General features: G+C 42.8%; 2 protein-coding genes across 2 annotated transcripts in view; one reads left to right on the top strand and one right to left on the bottom strand.

Moving 5' to 3' along the window:
• Positions 1 to 375: 375 nt before the first annotated feature.
• Positions 376 to 3,070, bottom strand: LOC106573254 (Iroquois homeobox protein 5a-like). Its single transcript, XM_014148158.3, has 3 exons — positions 2,541 to 3,070; positions 1,614 to 2,016; positions 376 to 1,393 (listed from the first exon to the last, which is right to left on the bottom strand). The coding sequence occupies exons 1-3, from the start codon at positions 2,778 to 2,780 to the stop codon at positions 690 to 692; spliced, it is 1,347 nt and encodes a 448-aa protein (XP_014003633.1). The 5' UTR covers positions 2,781 to 3,070; the 3' UTR covers positions 376 to 689.
• A 10,477-nt stretch (positions 3,071 to 13,547) lies between these two features.
• The window catches only part of LOC106573253 (uncharacterized), a 30,582-nt gene continuing 26,500 nt past the window's right edge, over positions 13,548 to 17,629 (top strand). Inside the window, exon 1 of the mRNA XM_045696906.2 lies at positions 13,548 to 14,568. Within this exon, the coding sequence (XP_045552862.2) occupies positions 13,663 to 14,568 (906 nt within the window). The 5' untranslated portion in view covers positions 13,548 to 13,662. The remainder of the gene's footprint in view (positions 14,569 to 17,629) is intronic.

The following is a 17,629-nucleotide window of genomic DNA, read 5'->3' as shown; positions in this document are numbered from 1 at the left end:
GCTCAAATTAAAAATAAATAAAAAACAGACTAGAGCATTTCTGATATAAGGATTACATTTTCCACAGTTGCTTCAAGTAATGGCTACTAAAATCTAGACTACATGCAGAGGGAATTTGGAGAATAATGTATAGCCTACTTATTGCAATACAGGACATATTGCGTATTGGAATGGTGCTTTGATAATGCAGTCAATGCAATGATGGATAGTTTTTTTTTAAATCCAGTAATCCAATACTTTTGCCGGCATTGGCAACTTTCTGTGTGGAGTTGTGCGCTTCACATGGCTGTGATTATTTGACAAAGCACACGTCAACTATTGCAGCCATGCAACACGAAATTAACCAAAGTCAATAGAAATGACAAAGTAACACACTTTTCTTCTAAAAAAGACTACAATAAAACTAGTCTTCTTTAATTAATAATTATTCACCACGTGGTTTGACAAAGGAATCCACTTTTTTTCTCCACATTATCCTTTAAAAAAATTCGATATGTAATAATTGAATATTCACATTCCTAAATAATTGTTTGTTGCCTTTTTAGGGACTCCCAAGAATAGTCATTGTCAATGTTTCATTTGCATCCCAATACGTTTTTCCCCCACTGAAAATATCGTTTATTTTCCCAGTTGGACAATAAATAAATGTCTATATAGAGCCTATAGCTTACCAAATGTCACACAGGCTACTAGACATGTGTCATACCTTTCTTAATTTCATATCTCAAGTCTTTACAAATATCTATCTGTGTTTGGCTCCTGGCTTGGCTGTCTCTTGCCAGAGCCTCGGCTCTGTGTAACATAGTTTGATGTAATCCATTTAAATGTGTCGCTGGCCCCACGTTGGATCCGGGACTCTGCAGGTGTCCAAAAGTGCCATGATAGTTCGAGTAACCCTGGAAAAAGGGAGACGTATAATAGACATGTCTGGATAGGGCTGCACTGTGAGGGAAAAGATTCTGAGGAGCGTCTCGCAATGGAGATGACATAGGCCTACCGCCCGGAATCTCTGTACGTAATTGTCTGGGCACGGTCTGAGAGGCATCACTACATCCTTTACATTTATCCGAAGAAGTTGCAATCTCCGCGAGCGACCACAGTTTTGGTTTCGGGGCCGGAAGAGCCGAGTGAATCACTGATGTGGCATTGCTGGAGTTGCCTGAGTCATTACGCCTCGGTGGACTTTCCGAGGCTGCCGAGTCTGAATCCCTTTCCACTCCAAGGTCCGCGTTTTGGGGAGATGCTGCGGTGGTGGGCCGTGGCATCTCGGGCACTCTCCTGTCCCCGTGGTCCTTTACATTCGGATCAATTAAGACAGGTTCCATGTCATTGCCGCAATTGTCCTCTTTGTATTTCTCACAGGGGATTCCCACTGGATTTGGATGCTGCCCAACTGCAAGAAGATATAATAAATTAGACCAAAGCGTTCCAAGGATTAGGCCTAATCACCCTGTCAAGGTCTAACGAAAGCAACAACATGTTTAAGTCTATCCAGTGAATTGCATAAATATTGGCCAATACTTTTGAAACTAATGAAATGCCTGGAAAAAATCTATATTTTAGACCTACTGCAGCATGGAAACCTATATTTTTTTAAAGTGACTTAAACTCACCTGCTACATTTTTCGACCCAATTTCTGCCGTGGGCTTAAGTGGCTCTTCGTCGTCGTCATTCTTCTCCAGGTCAATGTTGTCATCTTCTTCCTCATCCTCACTTCTATTCCTCGGGGTCCACGTCATTTTATTCTCTTTCTTCAACCGCCGTCTGGCGTTAGCGAACCAGGTGGACACCTGGGTAAGGGTCATCTTAGTAATGATGGCCAGCATGATCTTCTCACCCTTGGTTGGGTAGGGGTTTTTACGGTGTTCATTGAGCCACGCTTTGAGAGTGGCAGTCGCATCTCTTGTAGCATTTTTCCTGTATGCAGGGTCTCCATATGGATAGCCCAATGCAACACCGAACGGGTGATACTCTAAAGAGCCAGCGATACCCGCTGAGGGATCGTACGCGGAACCCTAGAAAGTCAATAGAAAGTCAATAGATACGAATTTCTCTGAATAGTTTGACCTCACAAGACTGAAAAGCTTAAAGGTGGACATTAATAATTTCTAGACCTTCAATTTCCAAATGTTTTGATCATATTTAGAGTTCAAAATGTATTTACATTATAGGCCTATACATACGCTATACAACGTATGACAGATACAATATTGGACAAAAATGTATTTACATTATAGGCCTATACATACGCTATACAACGTATGACAGATACAATATTGGACACAATTTGAACAAAACATTTTTTTTTTTTCGTTTTGCAAATAATTGTGACTAATCATTGCATAAGCTCTTATTATAAATTACTTAACTTTTATACATGGTTTATGTGACCTCTATCAGAAAGCTATACTTCAGCTTACTCGTTACAAAATCTGGATACAAATAGGCCTTTTCAAAGAAACGAAATGCATTTTTTCCCCCAATAACTATTCCGAAATCGAACAGTGTGTAATTGTTAAACTGTACAGTATTCACTCACCACAAATGAGTTCAGTGCCGCCGTCTGCTCTGCGCTATACTGGAGGTGAGAATTGAAGCCAGGGGATGAACCATTGAATGCCGGTGATCCCGCGTATGGGGCGAAGGCTGAGCCTGAAGACGACCGGCCCAGTTCCTCAGTCCTTGGTCCTCCTAAAATCACACTGGAACTGAACGGGGGACAGGAATGGAGAGCTAGAGACACCGACGGTTGGAAGAGAAAGCCTTGAGGATAAGCCATGGTGAGTGACTTCCTAAAGTCAGTCACGTATGTCCACTTTCGACCCTAGATGCACATACACAAGAAAAGCGCACGAAAACTCACATCTGAAAACAGTTCCCTTCCCTCAATGTTCGCGTTTGAAAAACAACTAATCCATTCAATAACATTGCGAACTGTTTCGTTGGTTGGTTTGTTGTTTGCTGCAGCAATTTGTCAGGGAAAGTTGTCTGCATGTAGCCTTCCAGCGGAACGCTTTGTCAATGCCCAACCTGCCAGGCTCTGGATGTGGGAAAGTCAGCGGAGGAATAGGCAACCTCATTCTATGATTGTCAGCTCCACCCCCGCGCGGGCACACACAAACAAACAAACACACACACACACACACACACACACACACACACACACACACACACACACACACACACACACACACACACACACACACACACACACACACACACACACACACACACACACACACACGTTATGCTATAATTGAGATCGAATTAGACTATTATCAAATCATTAAGCTAGTATTGTAAAGGCTATCTGTACCCTAACACATAAAATGAGATCAATCTATATAATTTAGACACAATTATAGATTATTTTATTATCAACTGCACTCCTCGTTAACCCGAGAGGGATCGCTGTATGCGCTGCTGACAGGATCCCTAACCTGCTCTTCAGTTGTAACAATTGCAGATATATAGGCTATATCACAATTCCATATATCTAAATATGTTATTTACCAGAGAACACACATTTAAAAACACTCAAGTAAAAGCAGATAGCCTAATAAAAACAAAGGAATAATTGTACAGTCTTACAATTTGGTTTAATTTAATTGTTTGTTGTGGTTTCAAATAATTAGTTATTTGCATTGTCAGTAGATGTTTATGAATAACACTTCTTGCCCCTGAATACAGTTGCCAACAATATAGCCAATCAGGCATAGAAGAAATAGTCGCATGGACAGACAGATAACTTGTGGGGAACTGTCCAAGTGCTGAATGTTGGCACTGTAGGTAGTGACGTCACATTTTCAAGCTCAGGAACGTCTCAGTAGACGATTAGGCCAATCTACGATCTGTGAGTTGCGTGACGTGCTGAAAGCTGGCTAGAAAACAGACATTAGATCATCCTCATACTCTACAGATCGTTTCTGCTATCAGTTGAACATCTCTGCTTCTCGCTGTCGCCAATAGGGCCACGAATAGGCTACACATCGACATCAATGGAGTCCGATAAATAGTTTGACCACCCTTTATCAGAAGAAAAAGAAAGGGACAGTATTTATCCGGACCATAGCCTACACCTGGAAAAAAAAAATCTCAAACAAGAGCAGATACAGTAGGTGAGTAGCCTAGTCCTATCCTAATTCACGTTTTGGCTATTGCGTTCTGAGGAAAGGTTTACCAATGGGGGGGAAAAAATACGTTTTACACCTCAGGTAGCCATACAAGTAACATGCAATTTAATATTTGTTTACATTATATTTGCCTAAAAGCCTAAACAAGTTTTGATTGATATGGCCCATGCTTACTGTAAGCTTCTATTGTAAACACAACCCTGAGCAGCTCTGCTGAGTCTGGCCTTAGACCTGTGTGCATGGGTAGAGTTAATCTTATTTGTTGTTACTATAATTAGAGTGGGTAGCTTAAGACTTCACTTTCACACTGGCCCATGGTGTGTGGTCAGTCTCTGTCATTGTCTTATGAGAGAAAAAGCAACAACGTTACATCTTGATATGCTCAGTGTTTCTGGTTTTCTTTAGATGACAGCCACACCAACCTACCAGATTTGGAAATCCCTTTCTTATTGGTCTATTAACTCATTTACAGCCTGGTGAAATGTCCATCCCACCAATTTTCAGGCTGCCTTTTCGATCAGCTCTTACACCATTAAAACCACGTTTTTGACTACACTTGGCCTTTAAGATACGAATGCTGTGTTGATATTCTGAAATTAATCTGTTCTCCCATTCATTTATCTGTGACAGATAGCGGTAATAAGTTGACTTTACAACATTTCATAAACAGTATTTAAAAGACAACAGCCACATGATTTACAGTAGACTTTTACATTTACATTTACATTTTTAATGACTTTTAAAACGCCTGGGAAAGAGATTGGGATATAATTCCCTTTTCAATTACACAACCAATTACCAGAGTGAGCCTGAAGAAAGAGTACCTTTATATGAAAATAAGTCAATAACCTGAAACACTAAAAAAATATTGATTCAGCATAATGAAGCCTGAGCAATGTGAAAACACTTCTCCTTAAGGAGTCTCTCTAAGCACATCATAAGCATGACCGCACTCCTTATTGGTGCAATTTATGGTGTGTGTGTGTGTGTGTGTGTGTGTGTGTGTGTGTGTGTGTGTGTGTGTGTGTGTGTGTGTGTGTGTGTGTGTGTGTGTGTGTGTGTGTGTGTGTGTGTGTGTGTGTGTGTGTGTGTGTGCGCACGCGCGCAGCGGGAAATGGTGCGGTTGTTGGGCATGATCATTTGTGGATCGTATGCAGTTTCTCAGTTTATAGACTACAGATAGGTTGGGTAGATTAGAGATGGCATTTTCATGCCTTTTAAGCATCCCTCACTAATGCACTGTACTGTACTGATTACAGTTGGGGAGGTACAGCATAATGTAGGCTTGCATCTTATAACCACTGTTGGTAGGTGTGGAGTGCGTGACAATCATATTAGAGGCCATGAATGCATGTGGTATGCTGGTGATCTATTTCTAATCAGCAGCTCTATGATATGACAAGACATCTACACTAGGCGGTGTTTAAGTAATGCCCGGAAGGTCGTCAAGGACTCCAGTCTCCTGAGCCGCGGACTGTTCACTCTTTTACCATCTGGCAAGCGGTATCGGAGCATCAGGTCTCGGACCAACAGACTCCGAGATAGCTTCTACCACCAGGCCATCAGACTGCTGAGCAACTAACCCTGCAGTATCTGTCTCTTATTCTACTGCGCGACCAAGACACTATTCACTTTATATTTGTAAATACAGTCATACTTAACATAGCACCTTCATTTAATATTGAGGGTTAGAATGTGTTCACAGCTGGCAGACAGGGTAGTGGTGTTGGAGTGGCCAGTCTTATTAAACATCATTTCTCTGTCTCTTTACAGAAATCCATTTCCCTTGTCCCAAAATTGTAGCTGCTATCTTTAAGACTTTGTCTGGGGAAGATGCATCCATAACTGTTATAGGGGTCTTTACCGTCCTCCCTCGGCTAACATTTGTGCACTCGAAAAGGTAACTAGTTTGTCTTCTTTTATTAAATCAGAAGTTATTATCTTGGGTGACCTAAATTATGATTGGGAAACGCAGGCTTCAGAAAATCTGAAAGCCGTGTACATTTCTAAAACTAACCCAGCTGTTGACTAAGACCACACGGCCCAACCCTAAAGATCCTTCAAAGTCAACTCTTATTGATATTATTTTAACGAATACACCAGAGAAATATGTTTCTACTGGTGTCTTTGCCCAAGACATTAGTGACCATTGCCCAGTTGTTTGTGTTAGAGATGTGAGAATACAAAAATCTAAGGCTCGTGTCATCACAAAGAGGAACTTTAAAAACTTCAGTGAACATACTTTTTTTTTTTACAGGATCTTTATTTTAGTGACCTTGATTGTATTTAAGATATCCCTGAACCTGATTTAGCTTTGAGCATTTTTGCAGATGTCTTCAATACTATTGTGGAGAATCATGCTCCCTTCAAAAAATGAAGGGTTCAAGGTAGATTGAATGCCCGGTACACTTCAGAATCATCAGAAGTCATTCATAAAATGGATAGATGCTTGGGTCAAGGCCAGGAACACATGCTTAGGCTCGAACTGGCAAGCTTTTAAGCCACTGAGGAATCATTGTGTAAGACAAATAAGAAAGGCTAAATTTGATTATTATGTAACCGCTCTTTCCGATTGTAACCTGGCTAAATTCTGGAAAACTGTCAAATCCCTGAAGGGTTCTACTTCCTCCTCTCTGCCACAACAAATTCATTCAGACACTCATTATGGGGAAAAAAATGCCACCATTGATGCATTTAATCACCATTTTATTTCAGCGGGCTATCTCTGAAATAACTTCTAAGCCTCTTCACAATGATATTGGGCTGGATGCTGATAGGGGAACCTTGCTGAATGAGCAGAGAAATGACATTCAAAGCTTTTTTTTAGGCTATTTACAGAAAAATAAGTCCTGGATGCTTTGCTAACAATAGACAACAAGAAATAAACAGGGGCTGACCAATTGTATCCCAGTCTGCTTAAGTGTGCAGCGCCCTTCATTGTTGGCTCAATAACCCACTTTGTTTTAATTTAACATTGTTATAAGGAAATATTCCAAAAGTATGGTAATCAGCTCTTGTGCTGCCACTCCATAACGATGGGGATAGTAGTGATTTTAATCAGTATCGTCACATTTCAAGGCTTCCTTGTCAGCTATGATTCTTGAGTCCTTGGTAAATGTACAACTTTGCTTAGGCCTGGGCATAGCACTATTACTCCAACCACTACCATTGTTAATGATCTTGTCAATGCTTTAGACACTACAATGAAATGTGCTGCTTTTTTTGTGGACCTGTCAAAAGCTTTTGATACTGGTGATCACGCTATTGTATTGAATAAGTTGTCCTCGATAGGCCTGAGGTCTGACGCCTGTTCATGGTTTCATGATTATCTTAGTGACAGAACTCAGGCCATCGTGATTGGACCTGTTCTCTTCACTATTTATATAAACACCATTGGTCAATCTGTTAAAATGTGTAAACTTCATCAATATGTGGATGATACTACTATGTACAGTGCATTCGGAAAGTATTCAGACCCTTTGAGTTTTTCCACATTTTGTTAAGTTACAGCGTTATTATAAAATTGATCTAATCTACACACAATACCCCATAATGAAAAAGCGAAAACAGGTTTTTGCACATTTATAAAACCCCCCAGAAACAAATACCTTAATTACATAAGTATTCAGACCTTATGTTATGAGACTCAAAATTGAGCTCAGGTGCATCCTGTGTCCATTGATCATCTTTGAGATGTTTCTACAACTTGACTGTAGTCCACTTGTGGTAAATTCAATTGATTTGACATTATTTGGAAAGGCACACACCTGTCTATATAAGGTACCACAGTTGACAATGCATGTCAGAGCAAAAACCAAGCCATGAGGTTTAAGGAATTTTCTGTAGAGCTCTGAGACAGGATTGTGTTGAGGCACAGATCTGGGGAAGGGTACCTAAAAATGTGTGCAGCATTGAAGGTCCCCAAGAACACAGTGGCCTCCCTCATTCTTAAATGGAAGAAGTTTGGAACCACCAAGACTCTTCCTAGAGCTGGCCGCCCGGCCAAACTGAGCAATCGGGGGAGAAGGGCCTTGGTCAGGGAGGTGACCAAGAACCCGATGGTCACACTGACAGAGCTCCAATTCTTCTGTGGAGATGGGAGAACCTTCCAGAAGAACAACCATCTCTGCAGCACACCACCAATCAGGCCTTTATGATAGTGTGGCCAGACGGAAGCCATGACAGCCCACTTGGAGTTTGCCAAAAGGCACCTAAAGGACTTTCAGACCATGAGAAACAAGATTCTCTGGTCTGATGAAACCAAAATTAAACTCTTTGGCCAGAATGTGAAATGTCACATCTGGAGGAAACTTGGCACCATCTCTACGGTGAAGCATGGTGGTGGCAGCATCATGCTGTGGGGATGTTTTTCAGTGGCAGGGACTGGGAGACTAGTAAGGATTGAGGGAAAGATGAACAGAGCAAAGTACAGAGAGATTCTTGATGAAAACCTGCTCCAGAGTGCTCAGGACCTCAGGACTGGGGTGAAGGTTCACCTTCAACAGGACAACGATCCTAAGCTCACAGCCAGGACAATGCAGGAGTGGCTTCGGGACAAGTGTCTGAATGTCCTTGAGTGGTCCAGCCAGTGCCTGGACTTGAACTCGATCGAACATCTCTGGAGATATCTGAAAACAGCTTTGCAGGGACGCTCCCAATCCAACTTGACAGAGCTTGAGAGGATCTGCAGAGAAGAATGGGAGATACTCCCCAAATACAGGTGTGCCAAGCTTGTAGTGTCCTACCCAAGAAGAGACTCAAGGCTGTAATTGCTGCCAAAGGTGCTTCAAGGCTCTGAATACTTATGGAAATGTAATATTTCAGTTTTAGATTTTTAATTACATTTTTTTATTTTATTCTAAAAACCTGTTTTTGTTTTGTCATTATGGGGTATTGTATGTAGATTAATGAGGGATTTTTGTTGTTGTTGATTAATCCATTTTAGAATGAGTCTGTAATACAACACAATGTGAAAAAAGTCAAGGGGTCTGAATATTTTCCTGAATGCACTGTATATACTCTACCGGGTCAACAGTTTTAGATCACCTACTCATTCAAGGGTTTTTCTTTCTTTTTTTTTTTACTATTTTCTACATTGTAGAATAATAGTGAAGACATCAAAACTATGAAGTAACACATGGAATCATGTAATTAGTAACAAATAACATTGTTAAACAAATCTAAATATATGTAAGATTCTTCAAATAGCCACCCTTTGCATTGATGACAGCTTTGCACACTCTTGGCATTCTCTCAACCAGCTTCATCATGTAGTCACATGGAATACATTTCAATTAACAGGTGTGCCTTGTTAATTTGTGGAATTCATTTCCTTCTTAATGTGTTTGAGCCAATCAGTTGTCTTGTGACAAGGAATGGGTGGTATACAGAAGATAGCCCTATTTGGTAAAAGATGAAGTCCATATTACGGCAAGAACAGCTCAAATAAGCAAAGAGAAACGACAGTCCGTCATTATTTTAAGGGGTAGAAGCTTGGGAGTAGAAGCTGTTTAGAAGCCTCTTGGACCTAGACTTGGCGCTCCGGTACCGCTTGCCGTGCGGTAGCAGAGAGAACAGTCTATGACTAGGGTGGCTGGAGTCTCTGACAATGTTTAGGGCCTTCCTCTGACACCGCCTGGTATAGAGATCCTGGATGGCAGGAAGCTTGGCCCCAGTGATGTACTGGGCCGTTCGCACTACCCTCTGTAGTGCCTTGTGGTCAGATGCAGAGCCGTTGCCATAACAGGTAGTGATGCAACCAGTCAGCATGCTCTCGATGGTGCAGCTGTAGAACCTTTTGAGGAGGACCCATGCCAAATCTTTTCAGTCTCCTGAGGGGGAATAGGTTTTATCGTGCCCTCTTCACGACTGTCTTGGTGTGCTTGGACCATGTTAGTTTGTTGGTGATGTGGACACCAAGGAACTTGAAGCGCTCAACCTGCTCCACTGCAGCCCCGTCGATGAGAATGGGGGCGTGCTCAGTCCTCTGTTTCCTGTAGTTCACAATCACCTCCTTTGTCTTGATCACATTGAGGGAGAGGTTGTTGTCCTGGCACCACACGGCCAGGTCTCTGACCTCCTCCCTATAGGCTGTCTCGTCATTGTCGGCAAACTTAATGATGATGTTGGAGTCGTGCCTGGCCGTGCAGTCATGAGTGAACAGGGAGTACAGGAGGGGACTGAGCACGCACCCCTGAGGGGCCCCTGTGTTGAGGATCAGCGTGGTGGATGTGTTGTTACCTACCCTTCCCACCTGGGGGCGGCCCGTCAGGAAGTCCAGGATCCAGTTACTTAGTCATTTAGGCAGGTTACCTTAGTGTTCTTGGGTACAGGCACTATGGTGGTCTTCTTAAAACATGTTGGTATTACAGACTCGGACAGGGAGAGTTTGTAAATGTCAGTGAAGACACTTGCCATTTGGTCAGCGCATGCTCGTAGTACACATCCTGGTAATCTGTCTGGCCCTGCGTCCTTGTGAATGATGATCTGTTTAAAGGTCTTACTCACATCAGCTGCAGAGAGCGTGATCACACAGTCTTCCGGAACAGCTGATGCTCTCATGCATGTTTCAGTATTATTTGCCTCGAAGCGAGCATAGAAGTAGTTTAGCTCATCTGGTAGGCTCGTGTCACTAGGCAGCCCATGGCTGCGCTTCCCTTTGTAGTCTATAAAGGTTTGCAAGCCCTGCCACATCCGACAAGCGTCAGAGCCAGTGTTGTATGATTCTTAGTCCTGTATTTACGCTTTGCCTGTTTGATAGTTCGTCGGAGGGCATAGCGTGATTTCTTATAAGCTTCCGGGTTAGAGTCCCGCTCCTTGAAAGGCAGCTCTAGCTTTTAGCTCAGTGCGGATGTTACCTGTAATCCATGGTTTCTGGTTGGGGTGTGTACGTACGGTCGCTGTGGGGACGACGTCATCGATGCACATATTGATGTGATGTACTCCTCAATGCCATCTGAGGAATCCCGGAACATATTCCAGTCTGTGCTAGCAAAACAGTCCTGTAGCTTAGCATCTGCTTCATCTGACCACTTTTTTATTGATCTTGTCACTGGTGCTTCCTGTTAAATTTTAGCTTGTAAACAGGAATCAGGAGGATAGAATTATGGTCAGATTTGCCAAATGGAGGGCGAAGGAGAGCTTTGTATGCATCTCTGTGTGTGGAGTAAAGGTCGTCCAGAGTTCTTTTCTCTGGTTGCACGTTTAACGTGCTGAAAGAAATTTGGTAAAACGGATTTAAGTTTGCCTGCATTAAAGTCCCGGCTACTAGGAGTGCCGCCTTGGGTGAGCGTTTTCTTGTTTGCTTATGGCGGAATACAGCTCATTCAATGCTGTCTTAGTGCCAGCCTCTGACTGTGATGGTATGTAAACAGCTACGAAAAATACAGATGAAAAATCTCTAGGTAGATAGTGTGGTCTACAGCTTATCATGAGATACTCTACCTCAGGTGAGCAATAGCCTGAGACCTCCTTAGTTATCGTGCACCAGCTGTTATTTACAAAAATACGTAGTCCGTCGCCCCTTGTCTTACCAGACGCCACTGTTCTATCCTGCCGGTACAGCGTATAACCAGCCAGCTGTATGTTGATAGTGTCATCATTCAGTCATGACTCCGTAAAGCATAAGATATTACAGTTTTGAATATCCTGTTGGTAGTGTGAGCGGACCAAGTAATTTGGTGTCACAAAAGCGGAAAGGTGGAATAAACGAGTCAGGAGTAGGTTTTCTTGATTGAACACAGTTCTCTATTGAGAGATTTGTGACAATACAAACACTCCAACACAATCAATGAGAATCTCCCAAGGAACAACATACATCTTCTTCTTTAGATGACACAGGAACACAAGACGATTATCTTTAAACCATAACAACAATCACAGCTTTGTCACCGTCTTAATGGATCTTCTTGGATAGCTCCCCTCTCTTGGTAGCCATTCTACAGAGATAGTTTAGCAATTGAAAAGACATTTTCCGTCTCGTCCTTCCACTCTACCCGGTTTGACGAGGTTTGTGAGGGGGTTGGCAATGGTTGCATATCCAGGGATGAAATGGCGATAATATCCCATTATCCCTAAGAAGGCCCTAACGTCCCGCTTGGTCCGGGGTCGAGGCCAGTCCCGAATTGCCCTGGTCTTCTCTACCTGTGGGCGTATTTTCCCATTCCCCATGGTGTACCCCAGGTATTCCGCTTCGGAAAAACCCTGGCAGCATTTTTTTGGGATTGGCTATTAACCCTGTGGCTTCCAGGCTCACGAGCACCGCCCGTAGTTGCAGGAGGTGACTATCCCAGTCCTCGCTGTGGATGACCACATCGTCTATGTACGCCGCTGCGTACTCTTGATGGGGCCGTAGAATGGCATCCATGAGGCGTTGGAAAGTTGCAGCGGCACCATGCAGTCCGAAGGGCATCAACACATACTGAAACAGCCCCTCCGGTGTGGCAAAGGCAGTCTTTGGGCAATCCTCCGGAGCCACCGGCACTTGCCAATATCCCTTCGTCAAATCCAGGGTGGTGATGAACATACATTTTTCAAACGTGAAGCATATTTTCCTGCAATCTAGGGCCATAATCATTATGCTTAATTCGATCCCAAAAATTGTATTTTCTTCATATCAAATCACATTTTGTACTGTCTCCACCTTCTAGATGGTAGTGGGGTGAACAGGCCCTGGCTCCGTTGTACCTCTTAAGCTGTCTGTATTTTATTTAACTAGGCAAGTCAGTTAAGAACAATTTCTTATTTACAGTGACGCCCTAGGAACAGTGGGTTAACTGCCTTGTTCAGGGACAGAACAACAGATTTTTACCTTGTCAGCTTCGATCTAGCAACCTTTCGGTTATTGGCCCTAGGCTCTAACCACTAGGCTACCTGTTGCCCCAGGTGTAGGTAGCCCTAGGTAGCCTAGTCAGGAGGATACATCTCTGTAAATCCTCCTGACTGGTGGTTATATTTTTTAAGAAACGAAATATTCTTATATGCATCTCTGCTAAAATCTGTATAAAAGATTGAAAGTAATTTGAGACTTATTCAGTAAATGTAGTAATTGTTTGCTTTTCTAAAGTCTACCAATCTTGCCAGCAGGCATGCCAGCTAAGATAGTTAGACAAGCTAGCTACTCTAACTTGATTTAAAGACTGAAATAGCTACATACCAAGAAGCAATGAGGCTGGGAGATAGGTTCCCAATCTGGGCTAGCTAAAGCCAATTTCATAAAATTACTAGGTGGCTAGTAATATTACAGAGAAACAACAACAAAATTGTAACCACAATATTATTATTATTATTATTGTATTTTTTTTTAAACAGGACAAATCTGAGGAGGCATGTGCCCCCTATGGACATGACGCCTTTGTTAGTATAGACTAGATATCCCATTAACCACAGTATTTAAGAAAGAAGGCTTTTAGCCTAGAATTCAAATGCGTGTGTGTTTGTGTCAGTGCGCCCAGCTGCACACGTTTGTATATGTGTATGTTTTAACTATTGCATCATGTTGTTCTCCACTGGCAGGTGACTCTGTGCCCTATGAAAGAGTGTTCTTCTGTGTTACCTCAGTTCCAGGAGTCCCAGCAGGACATGGACGGGGAGTCAAGGCGTTCAGAACATCACCAACAGCCCATGACACCGAGACAGTTCCAAGACTGGCGGAATAGTCTAGGCAAGAGTTCAGCACCAGACCAGGATAGACTGAACCTGCAAGGTCTTGACCAGGGTCCAGCACAAGACAAGGAAACACTGCCAGGTCTTGACCAGGGTCCAGCACAAAATGAGGAAACACTGCCGGGTCCAGACCAGGGTCTAGCACAAGACAAGGAGAGACCGCAAGGTCTAGAACAGGGTTTAGTGCAAGATGAGGAAACACTGCATGTTTTTAACCATGGACCAGCACAAGACCAGGCGAGTCGGAAATTCTTCCATCAAGTCCAGGATCAGGATCGTTCACTAGGCTCCAATAAATGCACAACGGAAGAACAGGATCCTTCCATAAAGGTCTCAGTCCAGGATGAGGATCCACCAGGGAACCAGGACTATCAATGTAATTTAGACCTGGAGCAATGCACAGCTCATAGCGCAGACCAGGGTGAAAACAGGCTGAGTGGTGTGAACCAGGATCCAGTATATCTTGGTCCCGCACAAGACCCCAGCAGCCCTCATGACATCCCCATTCTGGTATCAGCTGGGAACCAGAACCAAACACAGGACTCAAACCATGATCTAGCTGGTGGAATGGATCTACCACACTGCACAGATCCAACCCCAAAACAGGACCAAGAGAAACTGCTTGGATCAGACCAGGAGCAGGCCCTAGTGGACCCAGATAGACGACTTAACCCAAACCAGGACCACACCACAGATGAGGCTTGTGGGGAAGATGCGGGAGGGGAACAAGGCGGCTGTATCCCAGCGGTGGTGATCACTCAGACAGAAGGGGTGAGTAAAGATACAATACCTGATGGAAAATAATAATATTCACTCATTGATATTCATGGTTTTCAACTGTACTGTTCCACACCACTCTAGACTAGAGCTCTGCCACACGGCTCACACTGCCAAATGTCTTCTCTTCCTGAACCCCTTTGTTTTCCCAACTCGCAGGTAGGCCTTTCTTCTCCGTATTTGTTCTTTGTTCTTTGTTTAAACGATGTCTCTGATCATGTTCAAAGCCCAGCTTTTCTGACAGCTTTTTCTCTCTCACCCATCCTCTCTTTATCCGGTTTCATCAAACCATTTTTTAATTTCTTCCACTCAAATCTGTTTCTCTATGTTCATATTGTACATGTTTTTATAGGTTTAGGGTGGTAATAAGGCATTTATGTCCTGGTTCCACATATCCCAATGTTGATTAGAGATGGTCTGAACTTCCTTAATAATATAGATTTTTTTTCCCTACTGCAGCTGATTTTCTTATTCAAGCAAATGCATTCTTAAATCACAAAGCCCTCCTTAGTGAATAGGTTGTGTGTGTTTAGGTAAGGGGCATCTCTCTATCGTTCATTTTCTATCCGACCCTCCGTTTTCCATCTTGATTTAGTTTGCACTATTGTCTTTATACTAGTCTCACCTGCACTTCTGGCGAAAACTCCACTTTCAAAAATAAAACAATATTAAAGTAGGCCTACAAATGAGTCCAGGTACGTTTCTTAAGTAGCTATTCAGCACAGTGGAACAGAATGTTTAAACCAAGCCACACATACTGTAGTTATAGACTGTAAGATGCTTTATTCAGAGGCGGAAGGATTCCGAGGGGGTAAACATGTGAGAATTTAACTCTCTTACAGCCAGCGCTCCTACGACAGAATCCATTTCCCGCTCTCATGTTCAGTGATCCAAACCGCCTCCAAATAAGTTTCCCTCACAGCCTCTCCCTCACACACGGCAGGCGGAGCCGAGGAGCACTTAAACCAAATTGACTATACCGATCTGAATTATGAAGATACCGATATCATGCATAAAGTTATTTACTCCTCTGAAGAATTGGAATAAGTAATTCCCTCAGATGGCGGTACGGGGGGAACTAATATGAATGCAAATAGGGTTAGCCTCCTGCATTAGTGTCTGATAAACAATTTACAGGCCTCAGTGTTCACTGGGGAATACACACTCTCCTGGCCACACACGCACACACACACACACACTCCCCCCCCCCCCCCCCCCCCCCCTCCCCGCACAGGAGGAAATGGGGAAGATGCCAATCTGGAGAGAGAGGGTCTGTTCCAGCATCCCCTTTCTTTAGACATCCTTATCTCTATTAACCCCTTGAGCTTCTGGAATTATTAGAACTAGATCAGACCACCCTGTTACATTTTAGCATGATTAACTATATAGCATGAAATATAATTTAAGCATACACTAGCAGCTAGTGACTAGCTATACAAAAGTATGTGGACACCCCTTCAAATTAGTCGATTCGGCTATTTCAGCCACACCCGTTGCTGACAGGTCTTTAAAATCAAGCACACAGCCATGCATTCTCCATAGACAATCTCTATTAGTTTTAGTGAAGGGAAATCTTAACGCTACAACATACAATTCCATTCTAGACGATTCTGTGCTTCCAACTTTGTAGCAACTGTTTGGGAAGGCCCTTTCCTGTTTCAGCATGACAATGTGTGCTCAAAGCGAGGTCCATAAAGAAATGGTTTGTCAAAATCAGTGTGGAAGAACTTGACTGGCCTGCCCAGAGCCCTGACCTCAACTCCATCGAATCCTTTGGGATGAAATGGAACGCCGACTGTGAGCCAGGCCTAATCGCCCAACATCGGTGCCCGACCACTCTTATGGCTCTTATGGCTGAATGGAAGTAAGTCCCCACATCAATGTTCCAACATCTAATGGAAAGCCTTCCCACTAGAGTGAAGGCTGTTATAGCAGCAAAGGAGGAACCAACTCCATATTAATGCCCGTGATTTTGGAATGAGATGTTCAACGAGCAGGTGTCCACATACTTTTGGTCATGTAGTGTATCTACAGTTGTCATTTCTTTTGGATGTCCTTTTTACCGTAGGTATTCTGCCATTTCCCATGGTATTTGGCCATTTTGTCTATAGGGATTTTTGTTATTGTTGTCCTCCTCCTGCTTTCAATGTTAAAGAATGACTTCCTTTAAAAAGAAACGAAAACGAATCCCTTTGAAAATGGCCTCTGTGGCAGTGTCAACATTTAGTGTAAATAGGATCATTTTGATCATGTAGTCAGTTTTGTCTAAAATAGAGTTTGAAACATCCGTGCGTCACAGTGGGTAAATTAAGGTTGGGTTTTGATTTGACGTTGTCCATTTGCCCACTAGCAGGCAGTAGCATAGACTGTGAAACAGACCTGCCCAGCAGCTCCGACTTTGTTTACATAAGACAACACGTCGCACATTTTTTTTACTTCAGAAATACTACACCGAACACCGTTAGTTAGATGTAAAATTGCGCAACTAAAACATCCTCAGCAAAAACATCAAAATTAACATCAAAGTTATCTTAGATTCTTTCTGGGAATTTTGAGGAAGTGAAATCGGTTTCCACGTCTACAGTGTCTCGTGGGGGACAAACATAATTAATGAAACGCAGAATCGGTCAGGAAACACACCTCCAAGACTGAATTCTCGTATTAAATACACACTTGCCAATCGACGTGTTCGGTGGCTCTTTAAAAATAATCATCCGCATTTTCAGCTCATCGACTTCCTTAAGGTTTGGTTAAAGTGAAAAATTGTGTTTGGAATGCCATAACGGTAGACACATGCTTGATGGAGTGTGTGATTTGTTTTTACGGCAGCCATTGAAAGAAGTCTCCATTTAACTTTTTAAGACTCATGAAGGAGATAAACAGAGCAACCACATCTGAGCAATTGAGTAAATAAATAGTGTAAGGCCCGGGGTAAAGAATGATTATCCCTGGACACTATGACTTCAGATATGACTCAACGTTTAATTACTCAACTTCTGGGGGACAAATAAAATATAAGGAGAAATCATATGAGCAGAGAGCTAGCAACAGCTAT

The sequence above is a fragment of the Salmo salar genome, chromosome 16, assembly GCF_965601325.2.
Source record: "Salmo salar chromosome 16, fSalSal1, whole genome shotgun sequence".
Taxonomy (NCBI): domain Eukaryota; kingdom Metazoa; phylum Chordata; class Actinopteri; order Salmoniformes; family Salmonidae; genus Salmo; species Salmo salar.
This window is presented reverse-complemented; position numbering and strand designations above follow the sequence as displayed.

Excerpts from the sequence above, each read along its gene's own strand:
- LOC106573254 (XM_014148158.3), bottom strand. The coding sequence starts at position 2,780 with ATGGCTTATCCTCAAGGCTTTCTCTTCCAACCGTCGGTGTCTCTAGCT. Across the intron at positions 2,017-2,540 it reads CGGCACTGAACTCATTTGTG|GGTTCCGCGTACGATCCCTC; the intron begins GTGAGTGAATAC and ends TTGACTTTCTAG. Across the intron at positions 1,394-1,613 it reads TGGGTCGAAAAATGTAGCAG|TTGGGCAGCATCCAAATCCA; the intron begins GTGAGTTTAAGT and ends ATCTTCTTGCAG.